Source organism: Tamandua tetradactyla, chromosome X (genome assembly GCF_023851605.1).
Source record: "Tamandua tetradactyla isolate mTamTet1 chromosome X, mTamTet1.pri, whole genome shotgun sequence".
Lineage (NCBI taxonomy): Eukaryota > Metazoa > Chordata > Mammalia > Pilosa > Myrmecophagidae > Tamandua > Tamandua tetradactyla.
The window spans coordinates 152375789-152396482 of record NC_135353.1 but is presented as its reverse complement, the minus strand read 5'-3'; the positions used below and the strand labels follow the sequence as shown (position 1 = coordinate 152396482).

Sequence of the window (20694 nt, the reverse complement as noted above, 5' to 3'; positions counted from 1 at the left end):
ACTCCAATGCACCATAAACTAAAAAGGGATATCTATACAGTGCATAAGAATAACTTCCAGGATAACCTCTCGACTCTGAAATCTCACAGCCGCTGACATTTTATTTTGTTTCATTTCTCTCTTCCCGCTTTTGGTCAAGAAGGCTTTCTCAATTCATGATGCCATGTTGCACCTCATCATGGGAATCCTGTCCCATGTTGCCATGGAGATTTACACCCGTGGGAGTCATGTCCCACGTAGGGAGGAGGGCAGTGAGTTCATCTGCTGAGTTGGCTTAAAGAGAGAGACCACATCTGAGCAACAAAAGTCTGGGGGTGACTCTAAGGCAAAATTATAAGTAGGCTTATCTTCTTTGCAGGAATAAGTTTCATAGGGGCGAACCCCAAGATTGAGGGGTCAGCCTATTGAATTCATTGTCCCCACTGCTTGCAAGAGTATCAGGAATTCCCTAGGTGGGGAAGTTGAATATTTCCTCCTTTCTCCCCAGCCCCCCAGGGGGACTTTGCAAATGCTTTTTATTCTCTACCCAAATTACTCTGGGATATATTGGGGTATCACACAAACCAACAAGATCTCATGCCCTAGTCAAGATTCCATGTAATTATGGTGTTTGAATAAACTGACCATATAAGTTAAATTAGATAATGTGCTACCCAAAATATAAATTTTATAACAAATAAACATCTCTCCCTTTGGTTTGACACAGAAACTGAAGTTTTAAAATATGGACCATATCGTACTTTACTTTGTAGTCTGATTTACTTCAGTCCTATCCAGATCAGCTTCATTTCATATCTCTAGTTGAAATCTGATCACTTTTTCAGCTGTAATAGTTGCTGTATGGAGTAATGCTGACTTTCATAACTTCAGGGCTCTAACTGTGAGTCTTAGCTGTCACACGAATATCTGAAGATTCATGGAATGACCAGGTTATGCACAAATAGCTCAGTATCTCAGAATTTAGAAAAAGCATTTATAATTCCTGAATATATGTGGCTGCTAATGAGAGCTTACAATCTAGGAATCTTTACAACAAGCCCCAACCTGATAACCCATGTTCTTGGTTTCAATTCTCCAAGTTTGTATATTATAGTTAGTCCATATGAGTGAGGCACGATAATATTTGTCTTTTTGTTTCTGACATTTCATTCAACATACATTCTTTACGGTTCATTCACATAGTTGCATGCCTCACAACTTCATTCCTTCTTGCAGCCACTCAGTAATCTGTTGTATGTATACACAACAGTTCTTCCTCCAGTTATATACCTACCAACAGGGTTGCAGGATCATATGGTAACCCCACCTCTAGCCTCCTGTGGAACCACCACACTGCCCTCCAAGGGGCTGCACCTCTCAGCTTCCCTACCAACAGTGAATAGGTACATTTCTTTCTCCACATCTTCTCTAGCACTTGTTTCTCTCTGTTCATTTATAAACAGCTTTATTCACACATCATACAATCCAGTCTAAGTAAATAGCCATGCCTTTGCCACCATAATCTACATGAAGACATTTCCTTTTCTTCCACAAAGAATTCATAGCCCTCCCCCATATCCCCTGCTTGTTGACATTTAGTTTTGGCATAATGCCTATGTTACATTCAGTGGAAGCATATTACAATGTTACTATTGACTGTAGACCCTAGCTTGCATTGATTGTATTTTTTCCTGTATACCAACCCATTTTCAGCACCTTGCAATATTGACATTCTTTGTTCTCCCTCATGCAAAAACGTTTTTATATTTGTACATTTAATCACCAGCATTATCCACGCTAGGCATTCCTAAGTTATACCGTCTCAGTCTATATCCTCTGTCTTTCCTTCTGGTGTCGTACATGCCCCCAGCCTTCTCCTTCAACCAAACTCACATTCAGCTTCATTCAGTGTACTTAATATTATTGTGCTACCATCAGATAGTATTGTGCTATCCATTTCTGAATTTTACAGTCAGACCTCTTGTACATTCTATATTCCTTCAACACCAAGTACTCAATTTCTACTTTCTTTCTGTCTCCCAATAACCTCCATTCTTAACTTTAACTCTCAAAGTTCACTCAATGTTAGTTCATATTAGCGAGAATATGCAGTATATGTCCTTTTATTTTTGGCCAGTTTCACTCAGCATAATGCCCCTAAAGTTCACGTTGTGACATGCTTCATGGTTTTATTCAGTCTTACAGCTGCATAATATTCCATGATATGAATATATCACAGCTTGTTTAGCCACTTGTCTGTTGATAGACATCTGGGCTGTTTCCATCTCTTTGCAGTCATAAATAATGCTGCTATAAACATTGGTGTGCAAATGTCCATTTGTGTTCTTGCCTTCAGTTCCTCTGAATATATGCCTAGTAATGGGATTGCTGAATCATATGGCATTTCTATACTTAGCTTCCTGAGGAACCGCCAAACTGCCTTCCAGAGCAATTGCACCATTATACATTCCCACCAATGGTAGACACGTGTGCCTCTTTCTCCACATCCTCCCCAGCACTTGTTGTTTTCTTTTTTTTTCATAATGCCTTTCTAGTGGGTGTAAGATGATATCTCATTGTGGTTTTGATTTGCATTTCCTTAATAACCAGCGAAGTTGAGCACCTTTTCATATGTCTTTTAGCCATTTGTATTTCTTCTGAAAAGTGGCTCTTCATGTCTTTTGCCCATTTTTTTCTTGAATAATAAAAATTTTATTTTGATTAATAAATAATAAAATCATCATGTTAAAAAGTCTTCATCAATTAAAAAGTAGACTACAAAAGAGAGAAAAGATAATCTAGAATATTGGGGCAAACAAAAGCACAAAATAAGATAGTATATCTAAACCCAAGTAATTGCATTAAATGTAATGGACTAAATTCTCCAATTAAAATATAAAAATAGTAAAAAAAACCAAAACAACAAAAACCCTCCAATTATCTTCTTTTTATAAATAACACATCCAAAGCATAAAAATACTGAAAAATTTTAAGTTTCTAAGAGTTTTGCCCATTTTTAAATTGGGTTATTTCTCTTTTCGTTGTTGAGTTGTAGAATCTCTTTATATGTTCTGGATATTAAACCCTTATCTGATATGTGTTTTTCCAAATATTGTTTCCCATTGCATAGGCTGCCTTTTTTACTTTCCTGACAAAGTTCTTTGATGAACAAAAGTGTTTAATTTTGAGTACCAGGCCCTTTAAAAGTCTAGGCACAGAAGTCATACCTTGTCAATTCCTCTGTATTCTGTTGGTTGCAGCAGGTCCCAAGGCCAGTCCAGATTCAAGGGAAGGGAAATGGATTGCCTCTTGATAGGAGGAGTGGCATGCGTATTAAGGGGTATGTGGAATTGTTGGTGGCCACCTTTGTAGATAATTTACCACATCCTTCTTCAGAGGTCAACAGAAATAATATAATGCCTCTTCTATATCTTGGTTAAGTTTTCACAGTCTTTGCAACTCACTTGTGAGCTTGTTTGTCACAGAAGCAGAGATACGTGACTACTTTTGAAAACAGAGTGATCTCTTTTAATCTCTGCTCCAGTCCTTTTTATGACCACATTTGGAAAACAACTTAACTTCTAAGGCTAGAGTGACTTTTCTACAAGTTCCCTGATAAAAAATAAGTGGTATGTTTACTGACAAGATCTTTGTAAACTCTTTTGCTGCTTTGGGTGTTTATAAATATAATATATAGCTCAAGCAGATATAGAATCGTAGAAATCTTAGAGCTGGAAGGGATTTTAGAAATAATTTCTTTCATATCCCTGATTTCACAGGGGTAAGATACTAAAGTCCGTAGATGATAGACATAATGACAATTTTAGAACTTATCTTTTCTTTGTCCATTTCAATTAGAAGGTTATGTTTAGATCTTTTTTGTTTTTTAACAATTTTGTGGATGTAGTTACTTGATTATTTATAATGACTACTAGAAAACAGATTATCTTGGCTTTTCATTGAAAAAAATGAAAAGGTTATACTCTGAGATTCATTCTTGTAATCATTTCAAAATTCTGTATTTATACCATAGATCTCTGAGTTATGGCGCTATAGGGGTAATTGTTGGACATGAATTTACACATGGATTTGATAACAATGGTAAGTACTGGTTCATTTTATAAGCTGTAGCTTTTATAATAATGTTGAATTTATGGATGTTAATTATTGTTATTATGTTTGTGTAGCAGCAGCATCGTAGATTGAAGATTATCCAAAGCAGTATGATTGCTGATTGAAAACTTCCCTCATGTCTTGCTGTGATAGCTTGTAATAAATAAATAATTGTTCCCGTTGGTGACAGAGGTAGGATGAAAAAAGACCCTGTAATTTCGATGAAATTAGCTTTGCATTTAGATCAGGATTGCTGGAGCAGCTACAATAGATAGGGGAATTGTTTTTAGCTTCTGCCCTTTGTCATTTCTTTATTCACCATGTTGAGGTTCTTCCTGGAGGTGTGTGCTGTGCTCCAGAGAGGATTATATGTGCTGCCAAGTGAAGACTCACTGAGTTAGGATTCCGGAGCTTGGCTGACTGGTTCATTTATACCATTTCAAGGATTATGTGATGCTTAATCACTGTTTTTCTCTATGCTAGTGGATATATTCAGAAAATATTAAAAGGTTATGCTTTCCTAATAATGTGTGACATATAATATGTATCCTGAAGACATTTAAGCAAAAGTAAAAAAGCAGAATATGGCATGAATTAAAGAAATGATCTCCCTTTGAGTGTCATCATTGTTTTGTAATCCTCCCCTTTAACTTCGGAGTATTATTGGAAAGCCAAATGAAATCTCTGAAATTTATGAATTACCAGCAAATTGCTGTTGCATACACATCTACACAATGGTTTACAGGCAAACTCAAGAACATGGCAGGCCCAAGACAACATTGTATAGAAGGATATCTCTTTCTTCCATACTTGTGGTAGCACCAACCTCCTTTCCTAAATGCCTACCCCAGGGCCAGAGACCCTTTTGGTTCTTCTTCTTCTGGATAATTCTTCCTGCAGGCCCACCAAAAAATAATTCTTATTTTTTGATCCCCTGGTCTCTTTCTCCCTGTTAGAATGTAGCTATCTTGTAGTCACTCCAGAGCTAGACTTTCTGCCTTTCAATGATTAGTTTCTTTAGAGGAGAGTCTTAGAAGTAAAACCTGGTGACTATCTCCTGTTCTGTGCCTTTCTTCCTTGGAAATTTTAAGTATATTTTCTCCCCCAGAGCCTTCTGCAGTCTCTCTCTCAAAAGAGGGAATCTAATGATGGAGATTTTACTTTGAACCAATAATTAGAACAATGCATTGCACATAAGTACATGCACAGTAACTATTTAATTATTGGTTGGTTAGGAGGTGGAGGACAGTGACTCTGTGCTATCACAGAGGGTGGTGTTAGCAGCATCCAGCCTTACTGAAGAGCTGTGGATTGTTCCATTAGCACCTTTCCTTAGGGGACCTTCTTGTAAGCCTAACAGAGAGTTCTCTGCATAATTAAATTTAAACTACACCTCTGATTCCAGTAGTAACCTTGAACATAGAATATAGTCCAAATATACCCCACCTTTTGTTTTGAGGGCTGTGGAGAAAGTGAAGTATGAATGTGTAGCAAGAAAGCATATGTAACTCATCTTTTTTTCCTATTATATTTGGGAGATTTTCAGTCTCATTGCAAGTCTCCTTTTAGAGCAACCTTCCTTGTCTAAGTAGGACAGATGGGCCTTCGATCCACACTGATGGCTGTGGAATGATTCATAACAGAGGTTTTATGTGGCTCCTGGCAACTTGGAGGAAACAAGTTCCTGTAGGGCTGAGTCAGGGTCCATGGTTGCACAGTGTGAATGACTCACTGGGGCTATTGCAAGGATCATGTGGAATTTCACTGGTAGCATTGTTCCAATTCTCTCACAGGCTTTCTGAATGACACTATTTTCATTTCATAATACGGAAAATGTTTTGATCAGATAAGGTCAAAGCAAACCAAGACTGCATAAGACTGGTGCATGCGATAAATTGATGAATCTTGTTTTTAAAATGTTCTTTGTTCCTTACAAAGAACTTCCTCTGTCCTCTTTCTGCAGTCCTCTTTCTGTGTTTCACCTGAGACATACCATTGGTGAGAATGCAGGAGCTGCTCCTGGGAGGCGTGCTCCCTCCCTGCTGCTGTGATTGTTTCTTGAAGGCTTGTTGAAATGAAGGAGTGGAAAGATGAAGAATTTAGTTTCCATAAATAACACAAATATTGTTGTGATTTTCCTTGTTGCTAGGTAGAAAATATGATAAAAATGGAAACCTGGATCCTTGGTGGTCTACTGACTCAGAAGAGAAGTTTAAAGAAAAAACAAAGTGCATGATTAACCAGTATAGCAACTATTACTGGAAGAAAGCTGGCTTAAATGTGAGTACAACCATGCTTAAGGAGACACCTTGCAGGCCATGTTTCCTCATTTAGACATTAGCTTGTTTTAGACAAGCTAATGTTTGGACTGGTAGCACCAGCTTCTCCTGGGAACTTATGGGACATGCAAATTCTCAGGCCCTACCTCACACTTATGGAATGAGGATCTCTGGGGTCGGGGCCCAGCAACTTGTGTTGTAGCAAGCCCTCAAGTGATGTTCTACCTTGCTAGCTGCTGGAATGCAACACACCAGAGACAGATTGGCTTTCAATAAAAGGGGATTTATTTAGTTAACATACAGTTCTGCAGAGGAAAGGCAGCTAACTTCCAACTGAGGTTCTTTCTTACGTCGAAGGCACAGGGTGGTCTCTGCTGGCCTTCTCTCCAGGTCTCTGGGTTCCAACAACTTTCCCCAGGGTAATTCCTTTCTGCATCTCCAAAGGCCTGGGCTGATTGAGTGCTGAGATGAGGTATGCTGTGCTACATTGAGTTCTCTCATTTAAGCACCAGCCAATTAAATCAAACATCATTCATTGCAGCAGGCATGCCTCCTAGCCAACTGTAGATGTAATCATCAACAGATGAGGTTCACATGCCATAGGCTTATGTCCATAGCAATAGAAGTGGGCACCTTCACCTAGCCAACTTGACACCGGAATCTAACTACCACAAGTGATTCTCATATAAGCTAAAGTTTGAGAAGGACTGGTCTAACCATTAGTTTGTTTTCCTACATCCAGATTAATATAGAAAATCCTTTGTACAAATAAACAATATAATTCTTACAAATCTCCTATATCACATACCATTCTTTGAAATTTCCTTCCAAACTACTTTTTAAATTTGAACTAATAGATCTGAATTGGTTAAGAGTTCAGAGTTGGAGAAGTTTGAACAAAAGAAATGAGGTTTAAATGTTTATTTTATTAATTCATATGCATGCATCATTTTCCATAAGGGTCCAAACGAAATCATTTTATGCATGGTTTATTCTGTGTGTGTGTGAAATTTTGTTCCTTCCCATTTTTACCTGCATCTCTATCCCCTTCCCCTTTCCCTTTCATTTTTCTGCCCTTCCTAACTTGTAATCAGTTTTAATAATCCTGGGGTACTCTGTTTCCCAAACTCATATAGAGAGACATATACATACATGATCTGTGCACACACACACACACATACACACATATATATGTATATTTGTCATTGTCTATATTTTTTGAATGGGTTTCATTATACTTTTCTGAATCTTGCTTTCTTACTCTACAAAACTTGGGAGAACTCCATCCAAGTCAATTGATATAATATCAGTTAATTGTTTTCCATGGCTGTCTAAGAATCCATGATGTGAATGTACTGTAACCTATTCAACTGATCTCTTGTTAAGGGGCTATACTTTGTTTCCTAGTGTTTTGTCACAATGAGTGCAGCTGAAATAAATACTCTTATACATATTTTTATGCACATATTTCTTTTTTCTTCTATGATACTTTCCTACTATCACCAAAAAGTTATAATATTTCATATTTCTACCAGTGTTATATGAAATAGCATTTATGTATTGGGTTGTCATTTTCTTGTCAATTTATGAGCACCTTTTTTGTATTATAGATTTTGAAAGCTTGTCTATTATTCACATTATACACATCCCCTCCCCAATATATTATGCATCCATTGGACTTTATATATGATATCTTTTGTCATAAAAAATTAAAAAAATTCTATGTAGTCAAAGATACCTATTGCTCTTAAAAAGTAGTTTCTGCATTTTTATTCTTGATTATAACAGTGCCCCAACACATATATTATGTCTGTAGTTTATTAGCTTTACTGCGAAGGTTTTATTGTTTTGTTACTCTACATTTAAGTATTCATATATGCAAAATTTACTTTTTTCTTGAGTTTACTATGACTTCACTTTTATTTTCCTCCAAATAGCATTTATTGAGAAATACATGGTTTTTGTCACTGAAGTCAACTTCTATGCTTTTCAAATATTAAAATCTCACGTATACTGAGATAAATTTCTGGATAGGATAGTCTGTTCTACTGATCTGTTTGTTTCTATATCAATTCTATATTACTATGGCTTTATGGTATGTCTAACATTTCTCAATACAAGTCTCTCTCACTGTTCTTTTATATACTTGGCCATTCTCTAGCATTTGACTCACAGATGGTTTTATCTATTCTTTTCCCTACCTGTATTAGTTAGGGTTCTCTAGAGGAACAGAATCAACAGGGAACACTCACAAATATAAAATTTATAAAAGCGTCTCACATGACCATGGGAACGCAGAGTCCAAAATCTGCAGGGCAGGCTGTGAAGCTGATGATTCCAATGGAGTTTGAACGAACTCCACAGGAGAGGCTCACCAGCTGAAGCAGGAAGAGAGCCTGTCTCTTCTGAATCCTCCTTAAAAGGCTTCCAGTGTTTAGATTAAGCATCAGTCATTGCAGAAGACACTCCCCTTGGATGATTACAAATGGAATCAGCTGTGGATGCAGCTGACGTGATCATGGTTTAATTCTATGAAATGTCCTCATCGCAACAGACAGTCCAGCACTTGCCCACCCAGACAAACAGGTGCCACCATTTGGCCAAGTTGACACATGAACCTGACCATGACACTACCCCTCAAAAAAATTCCATTGGAATTCTAACTTAAATATATTAAATATATGGAATTGGTATTTTTATGATAGTCTTCTCATCTACAAACATGGTATACCTTTCCATCTGTTTGTTTCTTATTTTAGGTTTTAAAATGTGATTTAATAATTTCTATTAAATAGTTTAGTGTCTTTTTTTTAATGTATTCCTAAGTATTTTGTAATTTTTGTAGTTATGACCAGATTTTTTCTATTTCCTTCTCTAGGTTCTTATTTAGAATAAATAAAAGCTGTTTACCTTATTTTCATCCAACTAATGAAATATTCTCATTAATTTTTTTACTAGCAAAGTTGACTTTTCTAGGTTTACGATCATATCTTCAACAACAAAAGATATTTTACTTGTTCTTGTTTACTTTTATCGCTGCATTTGCTGGAACTGCCAATACCACATCAATAATGATGGCTCAGGTGGGCATCTCTGCCCAATTTCTAATTTTAATTAAGGTAGCTTTATTGTATTGCCACTTAGAATAATATTTGCTGTGTTTTTGATAAATAATTTTAATTGAATTTAAGTTGTTTCCTTCTATGCCTCTTTTCCTTAGTTATTAGGAATGACTGCTGAATTTGATCAAATGCCCTTTCAGTATATCAATATGATTGTTTTTCTTGTCATTTAATTTTTGTACATAGTAAATTTTATAGATATATTTCTTTCATTGCTGGAATAAATGCTGTTTTCATATCCTTTTAATACTTGATGGATTCTTTTGGATACCACTGTATTTAAAATTTTAGTCATCGAAATAAGTGAGACTGGCCCATAATTTTTTTTCATTATTTTCCTTTCATTAAAAAAATATCCTTATTAGGTTTTTTTGGCTTCATAAAATGAATTGGGGATTTTACCATCTTTTTCTATGACGTAGGAAAAGATTAGTTGACCTTGACATTAGATGTTCTTTAAAGGATATATAAAATGGTTTGGTTCCATTTTAAATGGTTAGAATGTAATCAGCTTTCCAATCTGTTTTATAACATTGTGTATTTAAGTTTTTCACATCTTCTTGGATCAATATGGTCATCTAAGTCTACTACAAAATAATTCATTTCTCTCTGTGTTTTCAAATTTGTTTCTGCAGAGATGCATATTATATTTTTAAACTAAATTTAATTTCTCCTCTATTTGTGGTATGTCTCTTTTTTCATTCTTAGTCTCATACACACAGACACACAAACATATTTTTAATTGTTTCCACCTTATATGGGCAAAATTCAGTGACACCAATTACAGTCATAATGATGTGCCACCGTCGGTACAAAAATTTTTTTTATCACTTCAAGCAGAGACTCTGTACCCATTAACCAATAACCCCCCATTCCACACCACCCCAGCCCCTGGTAAACTGTAACATATCTTTTGTCTCTGTGAATTTGCTTATTCCAGGTATTTTATATAAGTGAAATCATATATTTGTACTTTTGTGTCTGACTTATTTCATTCAACAGGATAACTCGGTTCATTCATGTTGTAGCATGTAGTAGAATTTCATTCCTTTTTAGGGCTGAATAATATTCCGTTGTATGTAGGCAGCATATTTTGTTTAATTACTCACCTGTTGGTGGACACTTGGGTTGCTTCCACCTTTTGGCTAATGTGAACAGTGCTACTATGAACATTGGTGTACAGAGATCTGTTTGAGTCCCTGTTTTCACTTCTTTGGGGTATATACTTAGAAATGGAATTGATAGGTCATATGGTAATTCTATACTCAACTTTCTGAGGAACTGCCAAACCGTTTTCCTCGGTGGCTGCACTATTTTACATTTCCCCTAGCAATTCATGAGTGTTTCTATTTCTCCACGTCTTCACCAGCACTTTTTTTCCATTTTTAAAATAATAGCCATCCTAATAGGTATATAAAGTGTTATCTCATTGTAGTTCCGTTTTGATTCGCATTTCCCTAAAGCTAATGATGTTGAGCACCTTTTACTGTGCTTGTGGGCCATTTGTACATCTTCTTTGGAGAAATTTCTCTTTAAGTCCTTGCCCAAATTTTAATTGGATTGTTGGTCTTTCTTGTTGTTGAGTTTTAATCTCATATACTTTTTTAAAAAGCATTTCTTTTTAAAATTAATTTTTATTAATAAAATCAATCAACATATTGCTCAATCAATACGTATGGATCAGTCAAAATCATTCTTAATGCATAAACATTCTATACTTGGTATGCAGTAAGTGGTTCACAGTATCATCACATCATTGTATATTCATCACCATGATCATTTCTCAGAACATTTACATCACTCCAGAAAAAGAAATAGAAAGAAAAAAGAAAAAACTCATACACACCATACCCCTTACCCCTTCCTGTCAATGTCCACTAGTATTTCCCTCTACCAATTTATTTTAAACGTTTGTTCCTCCTATTATTTATTTATTTTTTAATCCATATTTTTTACTCATGTGTCCATACTGTAGATAAAAGGAGCATCAGACACAAGGTTTTCACAATCACATAGTCACTTGTGAAAGCTATATCATTATACACTCATCTTCAAGAAACAGCTATTTGAACACAGCTCTACAGTTTCAGACACTTCCCTCTAGCCTCTCTAATACACCTTCAACTAAAAAGGGGTTATCTATATAATGTGTAAGAATAACCTCCAGGATAACCTCTCAACTCTGTTTGAAACTCTCAGCCACTGACACTTTATTTTGTCTCATTCTTCTCTTCCCCCTTTCAGTCAAAAAGGTTTTCTCAATCCCTTGATGCTGAGTCCCAGTTCATTCTAGGATTTCTGTCCCATGTTTACACCCCTGGGAGTCATGTCCCACTGGGGGGGGGGGGGCGGGGGAGGACAGTGAGTTTGCTTGCCGTGTTGGCTGAGAGATAGGCCACATCTGAGCAACAAAAGAGGTTCTCTGGGAGTGACTCTTAGGCCTAATTTTAAGTAGGCTTAGCCTATCCTTTGCAGAGATATGTTTCATATGAACAAACCCCAAGATTGAGGGTTTGGCATATTGATTTTGTTGTCCTCACTGCTTGCGAGAATATCAGGCCTTCTCCGTATGGGGAAGTTGAATTTTCCCTCTTTCTCACCATTCCCCCAAGGGGACTTTGCAAATCCTTTTTTATTCACTGTTCAAATCACTCTGGGATTTATCAGGGCATCACTCTGGATAAAACTACAAAATCTGATGCCCTCCTCAAGATTCCATGTACTTGGTGTTCAATTAAACTGTCCATATAAGTTATATTAGGAGATGCACTATTCAAAATATAAATTTTGTACCAAATAAACATGTTCTGCTTTAGTCTCATGTATAAGTTAAAGTTTTAAAATATGATTTACCATCCATTTTCAACACCCTGCAATATTGGCATTCCTTTGTTCTTCCTCATACAAAAACATTTTTAAATTTGTACATTTAGTCACTATCCTTGTACACTCTAGGCATTCCTAGATTATACCATCTCAGTCTTTATTGTCTATCTTTCCTTCTGATTTCATTTGTGCCCCCAGTCCTCCTCCCTCTATCATTCTCACATTCAGCTTCATTCAGTGTACTTACATTATTGTATTACAGTTAGGTAGTATTGTGCTATCAATTTCTGGATTTTTGTATTCAGTCCCGTTGCACAATCTGTATCCCTTCAGCTGCAATTACCAAAAATCTACCTTATTTCTATCTCCTGATGGTCTCTGTTCTTAACTGAAATTCTCCAAGTCTGTTCATTAATGTTAGTTCATATCAGTGAGACCATACAGTATTTGTCCTTTTGTTTCTGGCTAATCTGACTCAGCATAATGTCCTCAAAGTCCATCCATGTTGTTACATACTTCATCACTTTATTCTGTTTTACAGCTCCATAATATTCCATCATATGTATATACCACAGCTTGTTTAGCTACTCGTCCGTTGATGGACATTTGGGCTTTTTCCATCTCTTGGCAATTGTAAATAATGCTGCTATAAACATTGGTGTACAAATGTCCATTTGTGTCCTTGCCCTCATGTCCGCTGAGTAGATACCTAGCAATGGTATTGCCGGATCATATGGCAATTCTATACTTAGCTTTCTGAGGAACAACCAAACTTCCTTCCATAGCAGTTGTACCATTTGACATCCTCACCAACAGTGGATAAGTGTGCATCTTTCTCCATATCCTCTCCAGCACTTGTTGTTTTCTGTTTTATTAATAATGGCCATTCTGGTGGGTGTGAGAAGATATCTCATTGTGGTTTTGATTTGCATTTCCCTAATAGCCAGTGAGGTTGAGCATGTTATCATGGGGCTTTTGGCCATTTGTATTTCCTCTTCTGAGAAGTGTCTATTCATGTCTTTTGCGCATTTTGTAATTGTGTAACTTGTCTTTTTGTTGTTGAGTCGAACAATCTCTTTATATATTCTGGATACTAGACCCTTATCTGATATGTCGTTTCCAAATATTGTCTCATTTGTAGGCTGTCTTTTCTTGACAAATTTCTTTGATGCACAAAAATGTTTAATTTTGAGGAGTTCCCATTTATTTATTTATTTATTCTTCAATGCTTGTGCTTTGAATGTAAGATTTAGGAAACTGCCTCCTATTATAAGATTTATAAGATATTTCCGAACATTTTCTTCTAAAAGTTTTATGGTCTTAGATCTAATATTTATGTCTTAGATACATTTTGAGTTAATTTTTATATATGGTGTGAGATATGCATCCTCTTTCATTCTTTTGCATGTGGATATCCAGTTCTCTAGGCATCATTTATTGAAGAGACTGTTCTGTCCCAGGTGAGTTGGCTTGACTACCTTATCAAAGATCAATTGTCCATAGATGAGAGGGTCTATATCTGAACACTCTATTCTATTCCATTGGTCAGTATATCTCTCTTTATGCCAATACCATGCTGTTTTGACCACTGTAGCTTTGTAATATGTCTTAAAGTCAGGTAGTGGGAGACCTCCAACTTCATTTTTCTTTCTCAGGATACTTTTAGCTATTCAGGGCACCTTGCTCTTCCCGATAAATTTGGTTATTGGTTTTTCTATTCCTGCAAAGTAACTTTTTTGGATTTTATCTGGTATTGCATTGAATCTATAAATCAATTCATGTAGAATTGACATCTTAACTATATTTAGTCTTCCAATCCATGAACATGGTATGCCCTTCCATTTACTTAGGTCTTCTCTGATTTCTTTTAGCAATTTCTGGTAGTTTTCTTTATATAGGTCTTTTGTATCATTAGTTAAATTTATTCCTAAATATTTTATTCTTTTGGTTGCATTTGTAAATGGATTTTTTTTCTTGATTCCCTCTCAGATTGTTCATTACTAGTGTGTAGAAACACTACAGATTTTTGAGTGTTGATCTTGTAACCCGTCACCTTGCTGTACTCATTTATTAGCTCTAGTAGTTTTGCTGTGGATTTTTCAGGGTTTTCGACATATAGTATCATATCATCTGCAAACACTGAGAGTTTTACTTCTTCCTTTCCAATTTTGATGCCTTGTATTTCTTTTTCTTGTCTGATTGCTCTGGCTAGAACTTCTAGCACAATGTTGAATAACAATGGTGATAGTGAACATCCTTGTCTTTTTCCTGATCTTAGGGGGAAAGTTTTCAATTTTTCCCCATTGAGGTTGATGTTAGCTGTGGGTTTTTCATATATTCCCTTTATCATGTTGAGGAAGTTCCCTTCTATTCCTATCCTTTGAAGTGTTTTCTACAGAAAAGGATGTTGAATTTTGTCAAATGCCTTTTCTGCATCAATCGAGATGATCATGTGGTTTTTCTGCTTTGATTTGTTGATATGGTGTATTACATTAATTGCTTTTCTTATGTTGAACCATCCTTGCATACCTGGGATGAATCCTACTTGGTCATGGCATATAATTCTTTTAATATGTTGCTGGATTCAATTTGTAAGAATTTTGTTGAGGATTTTTGCATCTATATTCATTAGACAGATTGGTATGTAATTTTCTTTTCTTGTAGTATCTTTGTCTGGTTTTAGTATGAGGATGATGTTGCCTTCATAGAATGAGTTAGGCAGCTTTCTGTCCTCTTCAGTTTTTTTGAAGAGTTTGAGCAGGATTGGTAATAATTCTTTCTTGAATGTTTGGTAGAATTCACCTGTAAAGCCATCTGGTCCTGGACTTTTTTTTTTTTTGGAACTTCTTAATGACTAATTCAGTTTCATTATCTGTGATTGGTTTGTTGAGGTCATCTATTTCTTCTTGAGTCAAAGTTGGTTGTTCATGCCTTTCTAGGAAGTTGTCCATTTCATCTACATTGTCTAGTTTATAAGCATAAAGTTGTTCATAGTATCCTCTCATTACCTTCTTTATTTCTGTGGGGTCAGTGGTTATCTCTCCTCTTCCATTTCTGATTTTATTTATTTATGCCCCTCTCTTCTTCTTTTTGTCAACCTCACTAACGGTCCATCAATCTTATTGATTTTCTGATAGAACCAACTTCTCATTTTGTTGATTTTCTTGATTGTTTTCATGTTCTCAATTTCATTTACTTCTGCTCTAATCTTCATTATTTCTTTCCTTTTGCTTATTTTGGGATTAGTTTGCTGTTCTTTCTCTAGTTCTTTCAAGTGAACAGTTAATTCCTCGTTTTTTGCTCTTTCTTCTTTTCTGATATAGGCGTTTAGGGCTATATATTTCCCTCTCAGCACTGCCTTTGCTGCATTCCATAAGTTTTGATATAGTTGTGTTTTCAGTTTCATTTGCTTTCAGATATTTACTAATTTCTCTTGTAACTTCTTCCTTGACCCACTGGTTGTTTAAGAGTATGTTTTTGAGGCTCCATATAGTTGTGAATTTTCTGGCCCTCTACCTATTATTGAAATCCAACTTCATTCCTTTATTATCTAAGAAAGTGTTTTGTATGATTTCAGTCCTTTTAAATTTATTTAGACTTGCTTTGTGACCCAGCATATGGTCTATCCTTGAGAATGATCCATGAATACTTGAGAAAAAGGTGTATCCTGCTGTTGTGGGATGTAATGTTCTATAAATGTCTGCTAAGTTTAGTTTGTTTATTGTGTTACTCAAATTCTCTGTTTCTTTATTGATCCTCTGCTAGGTGTTGTATCCATTGATGAGAGCGAGGAATTGAAGTCTCCAACTATTATGGTAGATGTGTCTATTTCTCTTTTCAGTGTTTGCCTCATGTATTTTGGAGCACTTTGGCTCATGCATGAATATTTATGATTGTTATGTCTTCTTGTTGAATTATTCCTTTTATTAATATATAGTGTCCTTCTTTGTCTCTTTTGATTGTTTTACATTTGAAGTCTAATTTGTTGGAGATTAATATAGCTACTCCTATTCTTTTCTGATTGCTATTTGCATTAAATATCTTTTCCTAACCTTTCACTTTCAACCTGTGTTTATCCTTGGGCCTAAAATGTGTCTCCTGTAGACAGCATATAGGTGGGTCCTGTTTTTTAATCCATTCTGCCAGTCTATATCTTTTGATTGGGGAGTTTAATCCATTAACATTTAGTGTTATTACTATAAGGGCAGTACTTTCTTCTACCATTTTGCCTTTTAGATTTTGTATGTCATATTTAATTTTTCTTCTTTTTATCTTTATTGATAGTCTTCATTTCTATCCTCTTCTCCATACCTCTCTCTCCTGTCTATTTCTAGTGTTCCCTTTAGTATTTCTTGCAGAGCCCGTCTCTTGGTCATAAATTCCCTCAGTGATTTTTTTGTCTGCAAGTGTTTTAATTTCCGCTTCATTTTTTTTATTAATTAAAAAAAATTAACTAACACAACATTTAGAAATCATTCCATTCTACATATGCAATCAGTAATTCTTAATATCATCACATAGATGTATGATAATAATTTCTTAGTACATTTGCATCGATTTAGAAAAAGAAATAGCAAGACAACAGAAAATGAAATAATATGATAATATAGAGAAAAAAATAAAAATAAAAATACAAAAAATATATATATAAAAAACAGAACAAACAAACAAACAAACAAAAAAACTATAGCGCTGATGCAGCTTCATTCAGTGTTTTAACATAATTACATTGCAATTAGGTAGTATTGTGCTGTCCATTTTTGAGTTTTTGTATCTAGTCGTGTTGCACAGTCTGTATCCCTTCAGCTCCAATTACCCATTATCTTACCCTATTTCTAACTCCTGATGGTCTCTGTTACCAATGACATATTCCAAGTTTATTCTCTAATGTGAATTCACATCACTGGGACCATACAGTATTTATCCTTTAGTTTTTGGCTAGACTCACTCAGCATAATGTTCTCTAGATCCATCCATGTTATTACATGCTTCATAATTTTATTTTGTCTTAAAGCTGCATAATATTCCATCGTATGTATATACCACAGTTTGTTTAGCCACTCCTCTGTTGATGGACATTTTGGCTGTTTCCATCTCTTTGCAATTGTAAATAATGCTGCTATAAACATTGGTGAGCAAGTGTCCATTTGTGTCTTTGCCCTTAAGTCCTTTGGGTAGATACCTAGCAATGGTATTGCTGGGTCGTATGGCAATTCTATATTCAGTTTTTTGAGGAACCGCCAAACTGCCTTCCACAGTGGTTGCACCATTTGACATTCCCACCAACAGTGGATAAGTGTGCCTCTTTCTCCGCATCCTCTCCAGCACTTCTCATTTTCTGTTTTGTTGATAATGGCCATTCTGGTGGGTGTGAGATGATATATCATTGTGGTTTTGATTTGCATTTCTCTAATGGCCAGGGACATTGAGCATCTCTTCATGTGTCTTTTGGCCATTTGTATTTCCTCTTCTGAGAGGTGTCTGTTCAAGTCTTTTTCCCATTTTGTAATTGGGTTGGCTGTCTTTTTGTTGTTGAGTTGAACAATCTCTTTATAAATTCTGGATACTAGACCTTTATCTGATATGTCATTTCCAAATATTCTCTCCCATTGTGTAGGCTGTCTTTCTACTTTCTTGATGAAGTTCTTTGATGCACAAAAGTGTTTAATTTTGAGGAGTTCCCATTTATTTATTTCCTTCTTCAGTGCTCTTGCTTTAGGTTTAAGGTCCATAAAACCGCCTCTAGGTGTAAGATTCATAAGATATCTCCCTACATTTTCCTCTAACTGTTTTAAAGTCTTAGACCTAATGTTTAGATCTTTGATCCAGTTTGAGTTAACTTTTGTATAGGGTGTGAGGTACAGATACTCTTTCATTGTTTTGCATATGGATATCCAGTTCTCTAGGCACCATTTATTGAAGAGACTGTTCTATCCCAGGTGAATTGGCTTGACTGCCTTATCAAAGATCAAATGTCCGTAGATGTGAGGGTCTGTATCTGCGCACCCTATTTGATTCCATTGGTCGATATATCTATCTTTATGCCAATACCATGCAGTTTTGACCACTGTGGCTTCATAGTATGCCTTAAAGTCCAGCAGTGTGAGACCTCCAGCTTCATTTTTTTTCCTCAAGATACTTTTAGCAATTCCGGGGCACCCTGCCCTTCCAAATAAATTTGCTTATTGGTTTTTCTATTTCTGAAAACTAAGTTGTTGGGATTTTGATTGGTATTGCATTGAATCTGTAAATCAATTTAGGTAGGATTGACATCTTAACTATATTTAATCTTCCAATCCATGAACATGGTATGCCCTTCCATCTATTTAGGTCTTCTGTGATTTCTTTTAACAGTTTTTTTGTAGTTTTCTTTGTATAGGTCTTTTGTCTCTTTAGTTAAATTTATTCCTAAGTATTTTATTCTGTTAGTTGCAATTGTAAATGGAATTCGTTTCTTGATTTCCCCCTCTGCTTGTTCATTGCTAGTGTACAGAAACACTACAGATTTTTGAATGTTGATCTTGTAAGCTGCTACTTTGCTGTACTCATTTATTAGCTCTAGTAGTTTTGTTGTGGATTTTTCCGGGTTTTCAACGTATAGTATCATATCGTCTGCAAACAGTGATAATTTTACTTCTTCCTTTCCAATTTCGATGCCTTGTATTTCTTTCTCTTGTCTAATTGCTCTGGCTAGAACCTCCAACACGATGTTGAATAATAGTGGTGATAATGGACATCCTTGTCTTGTTCCTGATCTTAGGGGGAAAGTTTTCAATTTTTCCCCATTGAGGATGATATTAGCTGTGGGTTTTTCATATATTCCCTCTATCATTTTAAGGGAGTTCCCTTGTATTCCTATCTTTTAAAGTGTTTTCAACAGGAAAGGATGTTGAATCTTGTCAAATGCCTTCTCTGCATCAATTGAGATGATCATGTGATTTTTCTGCTTTGATTTGTTGATATGGTGTATTACATTAATTGATTTTCTGATGTTGAACCATCCTTGCATACCTGGGATGAATCCTACTTGGTCATGATGTATAATTCTTTTAATGTTTTGCTGGATTCGATTTGCTAGAATTTTGCTGAGGATTTTTGCATCTATATTCATTAGAGAGATTGGTCTGTAGTTTTCTTTTTTTGTAATATCTTTGCCTGGTTTTGGTATGAGGGTGATGTTGACTTCATAGAATGAATTAGGTAGCTTTCCCTCCACTTCAATTTTTTTGAAGAGTTTGAGCAGAGTTGGTACTAATTCTTTCTGGAATTTTTGTTAGAATTCACATGTGAAGCCGTCTGGTGCTGGACTTTTCTTTTTGGGAAGTTTTTGAGTGACTGATTCAATTTCTTTACTTGTGATTGGTTTGTTGAGGTCGTCTATTTCTTCTTGAGTCAAAGTTGGTTGTTCATGCCTTTCTAGGAACTTGTCCATTTCATCTACATTGTTGTATTTATTAGCTTAAAGTTGTTCATAGTATCCTGTTATTACCTCCTTTATTTCTGTGAGGTCAGTGGTTATGTCTCCTCTTCCATTTCTGATCTTATTTATTTGCGTCCTCTCTCTTCTTCTTTTTGTCAATCTTGCTAAGGGCCCATCAATCTTATTGATTTTCTCATAGAACCAACTTCTGGTCTTATTGATTTTCTCTGTTGTTTTCATGTTCTCAATTTCATTTATTTCTGCTCTAATCTTTTTTATTTCTTTCCTTTTGCTTGCTTTGGGGTTAGTTTGCTGTTCTTTCTCCAGTTCTTCCAAGCAGACAGTTAATTCCTGAATTTTTGCCTTTTCTTCTTTTCTGATATAGGCATTTAGGGCAATAAATTTCCCTCTTAGCACTGCCTTTGCTGCGTCCCATAGGTTTTGATATGCTGTGTTTTCATTTTCATTCACCTCGAGATATTTACTAATTTCTCTTGTAATTTGTTCCTTGACCCACTCGTTGTTTAAGAGTGTGTTGTTGAGCCTCCACATATCTGTGAATTTTCCGGCACTCTGCCTATTATTGATTTCCAACTTCATTCCTTTATGATCCGAGAAAGTCTTGTGTATGATTTCAATCATTTTAAATTTGTTGAGACTTGTTTTGTGACCCAGCATATGGTCTATCTTTGAGAATGATCCATGAGCACTTGAGAAAAAGGTGTATCCTGCGGTTGTGGGGTGTAATGTCCTATAAATGTCTGTTAAGTCTAGCTCATTTACTGTAATATTCAAATTGTCTGTTTCTTTATTGATCCTCTGTCTAGATGTTCTGTCTATGGATGAGAATGGCGAATTGAAGTCTCCAACTATTATGGTAGATGTGTCTATTTCCCTTATCAGTGATTGCAGTGTATTCCTCACGTATTTTGGGGCGTTCTGATTCGGTGCGTAA

General features: G+C 35.7%; 1 protein-coding gene across 5 annotated transcripts in view; it reads left to right on the top strand.

The window, feature by feature from the left end:
- PHEX (phosphate regulating endopeptidase X-linked) overlaps positions 1 to 20694 on the top strand; it is a 291954-nt gene that overhangs the window by 233729 nt on the left and 37531 nt on the right. For all 5 annotated transcript variants that reach the window (XM_077146746.1, XM_077146741.1, XM_077146742.1 and 2 more), the window contains 2 exons: positions 4013 to 4080; positions 6242 to 6372. In XM_077146746.1, the coding sequence (XP_077002861.1) occupies positions 4013 to 4080; positions 6242 to 6372 (199 nt within the window). The remainder of the gene's footprint in view (positions 1 to 4012; positions 4081 to 6241; positions 6373 to 20694) is intronic.